A 12,959-nucleotide genomic window follows, 5' to 3' on the forward strand; every position below is an offset into this window, starting at 1 on the left:
TTAGAACGTACTCAGCTCAGAATATTTTATTATGGAAGATGTCCCTGATTTTCTTTACTTAACCACTCTTTACTATTAACACTGAGGACAATAGAATAAGGATTTGAAATATATGAAACACTAGAAAGCCTTTGCTTTTTCAGGATTCATTTTCTGTACTTAATGCATACACACACACACAAATCAACCAAACTGGGTTTGTCATCAGTTTGAATTTCAATCTGAATTTCAAGCAAACTCAACAACAATCTCTTTGTGGCTTTGTCAAAGAAGAATTATCAGTAATGAACAGCTTATTGTCTGGAATCTATACTCACCTTTGTTTTCCTGAAGAATATTTCTGGGCAGGCAGAGAACAGAGCGGGATACAATAGCTGTGTAATATGTAGGAGTCCAAAGCTGAAATGATCCATAAATCACTTAAGCAAAGTAGGCCTACGGAAGGCAAGGGATTATGCTGGAGTAATTGCACAGAAGAGTTCAAGTATTATTCCAGAGAAACATATATGAAAACATAATTGTAGTTCACTCAATCTGATTCCTGTATTACTGTGTAGTCAGTCCCCCAAACCACAACTATTTGGTTTAGTTCTATCTAAGGATGCAATTTTTACCTATTTACCTGGAGATAAATCTCCCTGTACTGGACGATATTGCATCTGACTAGAAATGCATAGCATTTTAGAGTACAGCCGCAATCCTGGGTCTGCTTACCTGAAAAGAGGCTTCACTGGAGATGGAAGGACTTATTTCTAAGCAAAGGGACACAGTAAACCTATACATGGAAACATAAAGTTCCAAACCACGGCTATATTATTGTGGTTATGTTCTTGTTGCTTTTGTTATTATTGGTTACTTGAAAGGTGTGGGCTATAGGAACAATTAAGTCCTTGGCTCTCTGTTCTCCTCAACCACCCCATACAACTGGAGAAATAAGCAGGTAGCACAATCCTATACAACTTTATTCAGAAATAATAGTCCCAAAGAATGCATATGGGATTTTTTTTTAGACCACTGAAACACGGCTGCTTTCCAAGGGGAAGGAAACATTTGAGAAACCACTAAGAACTTTATCAAGTGAAATGCAAGTTAAAATCCTGGCTGCATCATTAAAAAAATAATCCATAAAATGAGCTTGAATATCTTCCCCCCCCCTTCCAATGCATTTAACTGAACAACTTTTTAAGGCCTGTTCTGCATTACAAAGCACACAATAGTCTAAAACACTCAGTCAAAGTCTGCCTTCCCCAATTTGGTGCCCTAACTAAAACACTTAGAATTTACATCCAGTAGGACTTAAGAGGTAAGTGGCAATTCTAAAAGTAGCAGTCACAAGGTCTGGGAAGGCTAGTCTTCATTTGACCTGAATAGTCAATATGCAATATCTTGCTTCTATCAGACATGTATAAAGTGTTAAGATTATTTACATCTAGGCTAAAAATCTCAACTAGCAGCAAGCCCCAGTTACCTTAATGGAGGGACCATTCTGAATAGACACGTATGGAATTGCAGTTTTAGGGTCTTTTTAATCTGCATTGCTGAAACCCTTAGTCGATAGATAGGATAGGCTTAATGAAATTCTATCCCCTAACTTCCCAACTTTAGCCACGCCAAATGCTGGAACGGGTGATGATATCATTATGGAAATGCTGTGACTTTCATACCTGTAAGTATTCCAACTATTGTACAGGATACAAGTTCAATAATCACAGCATTTATACGCTGATATCACCACCTGTGTGTTGTCATTTTGGCGTCACTGCAGTTTGCTGTAGGCTTCAATGTTCCTGCAGCTGAAATAAATAACACCACAAGGCTTCAACATAAATTAAAATCTCCACTCCAATCAGGAGAATGTATTAATTGTTGAAGGCAGGGAAGGGAACTGTTACCTTTTAAAAGAAATTATAACTATGTAATAAAGGTAAAAAAATCTCTTGAGTATAGCTCACTCCTGGTGACTGAAGGGACACATCCATATAGGGTTTTTTTTGGCAATTCTCTTCCAGATTTAAAAAAAAAATTCTGTCTAGCCCAAGATCTCCTGATGGTCTCCCATCCAAATACTAACCCACCACATTCTGCTTAGCTTTTTCAAGATCAGTCAAGGTCACTGAGGAAATGCTACATAGTCACCAATACTGCTCAATTTAAAGGAATCTGTTTATGCAGTGGCCTAAACACAGCCTTCCCCAACCTGATGCCATCCAGAAAGATTGAAATTGTAACCGTCCTGGTGGCAACAGCTATGTAAAAAGTCACCTGTAGGCACAGGACTAAAACTGAATTGTGAAGTCCTATGCATGCTTACTGAGAAAATAAACCCAGGTAAGTTTGCATCGGATGGCCATTTTTTCTCACAATTCTGTGCATATTTGTAACACTCTAGAAGCTGACAAAAGGGCCTTTCAGTAAAGAGATTTAGAAACCCTGGTGAGTAATTCTGTGACAAGATTTATTGTCATATAAAACTGCCATACTGTAAAAAGGTGGATTTCGTAGACTTCATACCAGGAGGGGGGCAACCTGGTGCTCTCCTGATATTTTGGCTGCAGTTGCCTTCTGGCTATCGTAGACTTCAAAAGAGCAAGCCCAAGGGCAACTGCAGCCAAAATACCAGGAGAGCACCAGGTTGACTCCTTCTCTCCCTGCTATGCATAAAACCCCCACTAAACGTACCTGCACGCTCAGATCAGGTAGAATCCCCAAGAACTAATCTCAGTCCCTTAACAACAACAATAAAAAAAATCAGCCACCCTCCTTAGGAATTAAAGCCAGGAGCGTTTGAAAAAAAAAAAAGGGGGGGGTATTTTTTAAAACGTTTTTATTTAAGCACGATGGGAAGTATGATCAACACGGAAAGCCCAGAGCCACTTTGTCCACAGACTTTGCTCATCGCGTCGCTGGCCCCACCCCCCTCCACCCCGCCCTCTTTGTCGCCGGACTCATTGTGACGACTATCCCGGTTCGTGGGAGGCGAACCAATCTCTGGCCAATGCAAAGGGAAGGGCAGCCGCTGGTTTCGTTTGGAATGTTGCCATGGTTTTCCCTCAATGGGAAAGAACGAAGGAGAAAAGGAGACAGAAGCCGAGCAACCACGTGGGGGAGCAAGTCTGCGGGGAGGGCGAGTGGTGCGCGCCGCTGGGGCCATGGCTGGCCTCCCTTCTCCCCGCCCGCGCCAGCTCCGCTTTTTATTCTTTGCCATCCACGATCGCCAGCTCTTGGATCACCCTCAGTTTACCGCTGGCATCGATCCTGCGCTTCTCCCTGATTAGGTCCTCCAAGCTTTGGAACCTCACCGTGTGCCCCGTGTTGTCTGCCAGGTGGATCTTGAGATAGTATTGCTGCTGAGGCTGAGAGCCCGACGCTGGCTGGAGCTCGCCGCCCGCTTTGAACTCCCGCTTGCCGAAGCGGCACCAAGCGGCAAAGCTCTCCGAGTTCGTCCAGCAGATCTCGTGGCTCTTTAAGCCCAGGTGGCTGCAGGCGTTCTGCACTACCAGCTCGGCCACGAGGGGGCGGAAGCGGTACCAGCTACTCACCACCCGGCCCACGTTGCCAGCGGCCGCCTCGTACAAGCTGTCCTGGCGAATCTGGCCCTGGTGCAAGTGGATGATCTGAGCGTTGCCCACATAGACTGCCCACTGTGGGGGCGGAGGAGGGTGATCGGACGGCCCCAGGTAGAGCAGCTCCAGCAGGTCTCCCGGCTTGCACAGGGCAGGCAGGGCCGACGCCGGATAGACGCTCAAATCCCCAGTCTGGGAGTCTCCGCTCACCTTGGAGAAGATGCATTCCTGGCCGCAGAAGGCGGAGAACTGGGTCTCGCTTAACACCAGCTGCGGCGTGTGGTGGTGGCGGGTGGGCGACTCTTGGGCAGGGCTGCTAGAGCCCTTCACGCTGTACTTGTCCGACTGCCCTCGTTCGTCCAGGTCCTCCTCCTCGTCCGAGAAGAAGTAAGCCACTCCAACGCGCAGCTCGTCTTTCTCGATCCCCGAGGGGTCCCCGGTCGGCAGCTCGCTGTAATTCAGGTGAGTGATGCGATCCAGTTGATTTCCCATCAATGACAGGGCGCGGCGAGAGCAGGAATCGCCGGATCTGAGGGACAGCAAACAGAAGAGAAGAGTGGGAGATTAACGCCATGAGGGCGCGGAAGGGGGGTATAACAATAAACACGCACACGGCACGAAATGGGGCGCACGCTTAGAGGGATCAGATGTTGCGGGTTCTCAGCGCCTCATCTTGGCCAAGGAAGATTAAACTGTCGCCGGCCGATCCTTCTTGCTTTTTCCCTAACACGCCCACCCATTCGCCTGACCCTACCCTTAGAACGGGCAGGGGCTGGTCCCTGGTAGCCAGATGTTGCAATAGCCCCTGGGCTGCACTGTTTGCCAGACACCCGGTCTGCTGCCCACTCTCCTAGGAGAGCTAGCGGTGCACAAAGGGAGAAAGAGCGGCGGCGAGGTCGCTGTTTGGGACAGCACCCAAAGGCTCTTCCCCCCCAAAGAATAAAAGCAACATCCGGGCTCGGGCGTTGAGGTGTCCCGGCGAGAGGTTCCTCCCGCCCTTCGCTTTGTCTCCGGTTGTCATTCCCCGCTTCTCCCTTTCCTTCTCCAAAGCAGCAGGAGCCACTTCTCGCGGAGAAGTGAGGGAGCTTCCAAGCCGCCGCTCCTCGGCTTATCACGCACGCCTGTACGCCCAGATCAGTCGTCGCTCTGCCCTTTCTTTAACTCCTTGCCCGAAGAAATAATCCCGAGCCGCGGCAAGCGAAACCCGTCCCGCTGGCGGCCTTCCCAGAAACTGACGACTAGACACGACGGGTGCAAGGTGGGAGCGATCAATTCGACATCTGCGTACCCGGAATCGCCCAGATCCCGACCAAGCCCCCGAACTCCTTTAAAGTCCTCTGGTCGCCATGGGGGCTGCTACCGCTGAGGCCGAGGAGCGGAGCCAGGTCCCCCTCAGCAGGACCCGCCGTCCAAGCGCTGGCGACCCCGGCCCCGAGTGCCCGCGCTCCGGCTCTCGCTCGCGCCCTTCACCTGCACAGTCCCGCTCGGCTCTGGGCTCCCCTCAGCAGCGCCGGCGAGTCTAAAGTAGCAGATACTCCTGATGCCAAAGCCCGCCCTTGGTCGCGCTCATTGGCTGCTCGGCTCTGCGCTTGGAAAGCTCGAGCCATCCTCTGAGGTGTCAATCACAAGAGCTCCAAGGGTGGGATTCCAGACGCCCGCCGTCTGCTCTCTTCCTGCGGCGGCGAGGCCCCGGCCGCCCTCCTCTGCCTCGCGTGCCCGGCTTCCCTGGCGGCGCTTGAGGTGGCGGCTTCGCTTGTGGCAAGCAGCCGCCGCGGGAAGGGAAGCCCGGAGCTAACCGCCCCCACTCCCAGCTAGTATCCCACCAGGTAATCCATAACCGTGCCAGGAGCAGTATCATTTAATTCGATGATGATGATGATGATGATGATGATGATGATATTATTATTTGCCCGTACGATTTTGCTGCGCTTTCAAACCGTGTTTGGGTTTAGAGGTCGAGCTTTTTTTTCGACATTACACAGATTCCCCAACTGTATACCAGATCTACACGGGTTGCAAAGGGGGAAAAAAAAAATTCAGTATCACGAAGGAAGTCTTTGTGCATTTCTCGAAAATGTGCCCATTACATTCACATGAGTACATATTTATGTGGTTTGGATGTGTGGGTGTAAAAGGAAGGGGAAGGCTTTATGGTATGTACTGCTCGGAACAAAAGCAGTAAATACAACTGTATCGGGTTGGGGAGTTGTAATCCCAGGTGCCAGAGATACCAAACAGCGTTGCCTTCCCAGTTATCCTGAGAATGAGGGGATTCCGCAGAAATGGTTGTCAGCAGGGTATAAAATAGTTGCTTGGAAATGGTGGGCTCCCTTTCACTGGGTGTCTTCAAGCACAGGGTAGATATACATGCAAACGCTTTTAGGGGATGCTTTAATTTGGATTTTTGCACTGAGCAGGGAATTGAACTCAATGGCCTGAATGTCTTCTTCCAACTCTACGGATTAAATGCTCTACCACTCAATTTGTAGAGCATACCCACCATATGGATTAAGTTAAAATCAGTTATTACTCAGCCTTAGACCGGTCATAAAATACAGCTAAAATGGCTCGACCAAAATGCATATGGAGCGACTTAGCAGAGCAAAGCAAGGAAGTCATTCTAAAGCTAATAATAATAGGAATCATTATCATCATGCAGTAATGAGCAAAATGTGCAAATTAAATAGATTTGAAAAATAGTTGGCAGCAAAAGAGAAGGGAAAAGAAAAGGGGGGGATAGGAAACAAAAATCCATTAAGAACTAGAAACATCAAGTGTCAAAGGCAAGTGAATAAAGTAGGTTAAAAGAATATAGGAAATGGACCATAACCAGACAAAATGAAGAACATAAAATAATGGCCAACCTTAAATCGTATGTTTGCAACTCTGCATGGTTGAGGATTGAAAATAACTTATGAGGGGGCAAACTCCAATGCTAAACAGGACAGATCCAATGCAACCAAACAGGACAGACTCAGACTCCAACGAATAGTTAAGTCTGCAGAAAGGATCATTGCAATCCATCTGCCTTCTGTAGAAGAACTATATACTGTGAGGGTCAAAAGGAGGGCAGAGAGGATATCTGCAGACTCTTCTCATCCTGGGTACAATCTGTTCCAACTTCTTCCTTCAGGACGGCGCCATAGAGCTCCTTATGTTAAAACATCCAGACATCAGAATAGTTTTTTCCCTTGTGCCGTTGCCTTGCTGAATACCATGTGATCTTTTTTTTGCTCTTATCCAAACGCACCGTTGATTTTGCTGTTATCACCGAAGATAAATTCCTTGTGTATGTTTTATACTTGGCCATTAAAGTATTGGTATTGGTAAATCCCATTATTTCTTTCAAAATGTGGGGAGTTTTCTGTATCCCCCCTCCCCCCAATACACACACTTAGCTGAGTTGATCTTGGGACTTTTACCATTCATTGTGTAGCCAATTGCTGTTATTACTGGCATCAGTTCCTATGTAATATTGTGAATTTTCCTCAGATAATTTTTTTAGTAACCTCTCTCTCTAAGACCAGGCTCCAAATGCATACTGCTGGCTTTCTCATTTAGTTCAACTAAGGGCCTGCTATGGAGTATGTTCTTCTATGCATATGACATTATCTCCTCCACTGAAATGAATGGATGGGCCTTTATGGATATATTACCATCCAGGCCCACCTTTGCCTCAAATCCTGCCTTGAAATGTATTTCAAGTGTCCACTGTTGAGTGGTAGAGCACATGCTTTAAGAAGGCCTAAACCCTGATGATGATGATGTAGATGTAGTATATACCAGATCTACTTTGGATGCAGTAAAAACAATTATTCCAATCATGAAGGAAATCTTTTTGCTTCTGCCAATTTGGATTTTTTAATCTGATGTTCTCCAGGTATATTGAGACCATAACTTTCAGAATTTAGACATGTTACTGCTGCCCAGGAGGATAATCACTTGACCAGGGAGAGAATCTGGTTCTAGGTATGTAAGTACAGCCAAGGCAAGGGTTTGATTTTGAGAACACCATATGGGCCCTTTCACAAATGATTGTTGGGGATGCTGCCCATTCATAATGGGAGACATAATCAGTTACAAGGCACTAATGCTCCCTGCCATTGTCTTCTCCCCATATGCTCCTTATTATCCCTTTCCTTTTTTCAAGGATAGTGGGAATACCTCTAGCCAAACTACTGGCTGTAGCCACCCTCATTTTTATGGAAGGGTCTTGGAAATAAACATGCCAGAGGGTAGTTTTTGGTTTATAGCATGCTGACTTTCCATTTTCATTATGTAAAAGTGAATTTTAATATAGAAGTCAGATGAGGCAGAGAAGAGTTCTGTGCAATTCTCTTGCAGAGTACTCTGTGACAAACTTTAGACTGATCACTGTACGAACTTCCACCAAGATGATAGGCCAGATAAATGCCCTGCCCCAAGCACCTGAAGGATTCAAGGACTTTCCTAAAGTGTTCCTGCCTTGCCTCTTGATGATACTTATTGAAACTCTGGTTATTCTGTCCCATACAGAAATGATCTAGAGGTACACAACCCTTTGTCATTTGGCCAGTAGGCACTGTCCACATCTGGAGGGAGAAGTTGGAGAATGTTGGCATAGTTGACATCTCTGGGGGAGATGGGTAGCATATAGATTTAATAAATAAATAAATAAATAGTCATTATCGCTCATAAACACTGCTTCATTTTAGAGCCCAGATAGCCCCCCCTGCCCCAATTTAATGACTAGTTGACAGCTGTATGGTGAAAGGGATGGTAGCTTGAGCACAAATGGAGAATATCTCAGAATGAATCAAAATGAGCACAAAGGAAAGCCCAAATGGAGTACCATTCCGTCACAATGCAAGCAGCAGAGAATGCCTTCTTCTCTGCCTCTATCACTCACCCACAGAACGAGCCAGTGTTGTTCTTCCATACTGCAGTGCTTTCAGGACCAGAGCTTCTACAGTGCCTCGTTTTGTAATTAGTTTTGCATGTTGCTTGCTTTCTCCTGCGGTATCGGTGGATAGGAATGCCTTTGTCTACAGCTGGCATCTCATCAGGAACTTGCTTCATTTAGATTACTCTTTTAATTAACTTCAGAACACAAGCATCAGTTCATTCTCAGCAGCCTGACGATGCAAGGACCTGCCAAATAAATAGACTGCATTTCAATGTCAGAGTGGTTCAAGGTGCACCCCTGTCAGCTCCTGGACAAATAAGTTGCTTAGTAGTCAGATTAGCCTTTGGGCTTGCATTGTGCTTGGTGTGACCTCTTTCCCTTCCCATCCACAAAACAAATGTTTACTTGGCTTTCCAACTGCAGCAGCAGTTCCAAGATGTAGCACCCATGAATTGCTGATTAAAAATAACACACTTGTAACCCAAGAAAGAATGGTTAATAGCAATTTGTTCCTCTGGGTTGTTGCCTGCTTGCTGTGCTTTGATAGGAACCCCAAAATGGGAAAGGGGAACCTTTTATGGTCCATTGCCTAACATGTTGTTATACTAACCTGCTTACACCCAGCTTTTTAGCACGTGGATTCAGAAGATCCATTGGAATCAGGACTGTGCTGGCTTCTCCATATACTAAGGCTACAATCCTATATGTTATTGCCCAGCCATTGAATTGAACTGGGCCAACTTCAGAGCAGACACACATTGGACCTCACATTGCAGTTTTAGTTAATTCAAATCTGCTTCCACAGCACCTCTTGATTTACATATTTAAAAATAAATTGGTGCATGGGTAGTCTTACATGTTCAAGGTGCATGAGCTTTTTGAAGAAAAATACTTAGATTTCATAGACTATAACATAAAGCTAGTATTTTTAATTAGAACTTGAGATAAGCCTAAAATGCCCCTAGTATATGCAGAACTTTTTCTCCTTCACATGGAATAGCTGCAATATATCTTCCTATAGCTAGCTATAGGAACAGGGTTGGGTTGCTTCTATATAGGCAAGTTTATTTATTTATTTATTATTTATTAAACAAATTTATATGGTTGCCCAACTGGTGACTCCAGGCGGCTTACAGAATTAAAACCCATAATACAAAACCAATAAACCCCGCCCCGCCCCGCCCCCCAGCAGCAACACACACACTCAGACTAATCATTTGATCGGCTCTGTATCAGCCTGGGGTCTCCAGACCTGCTGACAAAACCATGTTTTCAGGGCCTTCCAGAGAAGTATCAAGGTGGGGGCCAGTCTTATCTCTGGGGGAATTATATTCCATAGGGAGGGAGTCACCATGGAGAAGGCCCTTTTTCTCGGTCTCACAAGATGTAGCTCCCTCATCTAAAGGACCCACAACATACCCTGCCTCCCTGCTCTGGTGGGCCAGGTAGATGTAACTGGGGAAAGGTGGTCCTTCAGATAACCTGGCCCCAAGCCATGTAGGGCTTTAAAGGTGATGACTGGCACAATTGGAAAGTTTTTGGCATTTTCCTGCTTAAAAATCAAGTAGGTAGATTATCCATCCAATTGATTTTGAAATGGTAAGGAATTATGCTCACCCATCATTTAAGGGAATAGTCAGCAACAATTTCTGGTAACAAGTACTGTCTTGGTTTCATGCAATGTCATGGGCACCTATACAGATATATTTATATTGAGGCCTTGAATAGAGAGTGTTTCCTATGACTATTTCCCCAATCAGACTGGGGACTAATGAGCACAGATACACAGGTTTTTTTATCAATGAGATGGAAGTAGGTTGCAATTGCCGCCTTTGTTTCTTCAATATTTTTCTACTTCCCAGTCTGGCTACTAAGCTTTGAAGTTCGCTGGTGGCTTCCCATTCATGTACTAACCAGATCCTATCAGTACTGATTACCTTCTAAGCTCAGACAAGGTTGACTAGATGCTGTCACCTGCTGAGTTTGTTTATATGTATATGTGTTTATATGCTGAACATATGAATGGACTTTAAAAATGCAGATGAAAGTTTGAAACTCATGTGACACCAAGATCTTGTAAGTTTAATGAAACACTAATGAATCTTGGAGGCCAGCTGGCAATATCTAGTGGTACTGTGCCATTATGGATCTTGCAGGTACCACACTGTTGACCTCTACTTTATTGTGAGTGTCCACCAAGAGGAAACTCTGATGGTTTGTAAAATAAATGATTAGAAATTTATGTCCAACTACCATGAAGCAAAATAGCAATGGGAACCTGGAGATAGATATGCTGGTGCTGAGTCATTAGCATTGCCCCATCATTGGATACTGAAACAACTGTTTCCCATCCCAGCCTTAACTGCCATCTAGTAGCATCTCTTTCCAATGAACTACCTCATCAACTACTCCTCAGGAGAAGCATCAAAGACTAGACTAAGCCAGCAAGAAGATAGGGTTAGAGTTAAGGTTAATCTTCCTGATCATTAACCCATATCTCACTTATACAGATCACATATTCTACATTGATTAATAATCAGAGTAATGATTGTGTAGCAGTACAACTGAACAACTGCAAGGAAACTAACCTATGCCCCAACTTGCTTGCTTGTTTCTCTATTTCAGGTTGAAAAGTTGCAGAGATGGCCAGATAAAAATGAAGATACAGGAAGAAATGATGCTGTTTTTTACTTATAGGTGTGTAATTCACAATGGGTAGGATCTGAAAGAATCTTTCTGCAGATAGAAGGTCACAGGCTTTTTTATCCTGTGAAGGTTTTCCTCTGACCTCTTCCCAGGAGAGGAAGTGAATGTTGTCTATTCTGCCTCTAGTCTCCTGGTCAGAGTTCTGGAGAATTGCAAAAGAAGGGGGCCTGAGGCTCTAGGGAAAGGAGAAGATTCAGTATCATCTCTCCTCTTTTGACATAATGTTGTCAATGGAACTACATTCAGAGGGCCTTACATTGGCAAAATATGAGTTCTTGATCCAGCCCCATAACTTTAACCCGTTTGTATTGTCGAAGGCTTTCACGGCCGGCATACAATGGCTGGTGTGGGTCTTCCGGGCTGTGTGGCCGTGTTCTGGAAGTTTTGTTTCCTAACGTTTCGCCAGCATCTGTGACCGGCATCTTCAGAGGGCAGGAGCACAGACAGGAGCAGTTCTCTCTGTTAGGAAACAAAACTTCCAGAACATGGCCACACAGCCCAGAAGACCCACACCAGCCATTTAACCTGTTTGTTTACTCAACCATGAAATGATCTTTTCTCCCTGCCCTCCCCAGCTATTCCAGTCTCAACATTTTAATGTACTGGATAATAATTCTGGATCCAATGGCTTCTTGTAATTCCTGAAGACTAACCAGTATGTTATCCCAGACATTGCACAACTCCCAGCAACGCTAGCCAACATGATCATTGTGATGGATGCTGGATGCAGAAACTGAGGCCACAAGCTCTCAATTTAAGTCCTTCCAAACATAGGCAGCAGTTATGCCTTAGTCATCAAAACAGTTTGTTGGATATGTGAACTGAGTTTTCATGAAGAACTGCAAGATGTTTTCCCCTGATTTTTAATGTGGTAGCACTGTTTTTTGTTATAGTAATGTGTGGATTCCTTCTTTCCTTCCTTCCTATTTTAAACCTGCAAAAAAGGTGGTTCAGCAGACGTGGACAGGCAACCTGCCGCAGTCCTGCCACAAAGCAATAAAATTCTATAAGCAGCATTGCCCTGTTCTCAGTGTTATTGCAAAGAGATGTCTGTTGGACAAAGCAGATAAATAACAGAGAAAAGAAATTTCATATTTTTTGTTGAGTCATCAGTTTGTTAGCTTTCACTCCAGGTTTCTTTAAACAGGAAGAAGAAGTACTCTATTTGTTCATTTGATTAATTTTTCACCCTGCATTTGTTTCAGATTATATATCTCTAAACAGTTCCTATAAAACCGGATTTAACTAATCTACAGTCTAAACATTAGAGCCAAAAAGGCCATGACAAAAATTATTTCTAGTGTTTACTTAAGAGTCTGTCCGCATTCTTTTCCAGCAAAAGCCTGTATGCACATGACAGGTTCTTGTCCCTCCCATAATAATAGACAGACTGCATTTCTGCTTTGAGCAAAAGTCCAAAGTTTGCTGTGGGTAAACAGAATTTGTTTTATTTTGGCCTCAGCTTTCACTCAGAAGGCATGCAAACATCAAATCTGTATTGCTATGGTAGGGACTGGGAACATTGACAAAGATCAGCATTGCCTGTTGATACATCCCATGATATAAAAGGACTTAATGGTCAAGGCCAACTTTAAACAAATCCCTCCTTAATTAGCTTTAGAATTATCAAGCTTGTGAAACCTTGCCATTTCCTTAAGATATGTTCACACACACACATGTACACACACATATAGCCCAATAATCATGTTTCTTGAAACCTTTTAGCAAGGCTAAACATTTTCTTGTCTATTTTGAGACAATTATTGCCTTACCTTTCTCACCTACAAGCAAAACTTGTTTATTTG

General features: G+C 44.5%; 1 protein-coding gene and 1 long non-coding RNA gene across 6 annotated transcripts in view; one reads left to right on the top strand and one right to left on the bottom strand.

The window, feature by feature from the left end:
• Positions 1 to 2,589: 2,589 nt before the first annotated feature.
• Positions 2,590 to 5,100, bottom strand: LRATD1 (LRAT domain containing 1). Of its 2 annotated transcripts, none has more exons than XM_007424038.4 (2): positions 5,034 to 5,100; positions 2,590 to 4,092 (listed from the first exon to the last, which is right to left on the bottom strand). In XM_007424038.4, the coding sequence occupies exon 2, from the start codon at positions 4,053 to 4,055 to the stop codon at positions 3,192 to 3,194; it is 864 nt and encodes a 287-aa protein (XP_007424100.2). In that variant the 5' UTR covers positions 4,056 to 4,092; positions 5,034 to 5,100; the 3' UTR covers positions 2,590 to 3,191. The 2 variants fall into 2 exon arrangements, with proteins under 2 accessions (XP_007424100.2, XP_007424101.1); XM_007424039.4 differs by having other exon boundaries at positions 2,592 to 4,092; positions 4,852 to 5,070.
• Positions 5,101 to 5,187: 87 nt separating this feature from the next.
• Positions 5,188 to 12,959, top strand: part of LOC112540184 (uncharacterized) — a 41,050-nt gene continuing 33,278 nt past the window's right edge. For all 4 annotated transcript variants that reach the window (XR_015795256.1, XR_015795257.1, XR_003084250.2 and 1 more), the window contains exons 1-2: positions 5,188 to 5,389; positions 11,074 to 11,145. This is a non-coding gene — a long non-coding RNA (uncharacterized LOC112540184). The remainder of the gene's footprint in view (positions 5,390 to 11,073; positions 11,146 to 12,959) is intronic.

This window comes from Python bivittatus, unplaced genomic scaffold (genome assembly GCF_059951505.1).
Source record: "Python bivittatus isolate LINGU-HERP-01145 unplaced genomic scaffold, Pbiv_v1 ctg000020_np1212, whole genome shotgun sequence".
In the NCBI taxonomy this organism is placed as follows: domain Eukaryota; kingdom Metazoa; phylum Chordata; class Lepidosauria; order Squamata; family Pythonidae; genus Python; species Python bivittatus.

What these genes read in the sequence shown, in the direction of transcription:
- LRATD1 (XM_007424038.4), bottom strand. Translation starts at nt 4,055, where the DNA reads ATGGGAAATCAACTGGATCGCATCACTCACCTGAATTACAGCGAGCTG.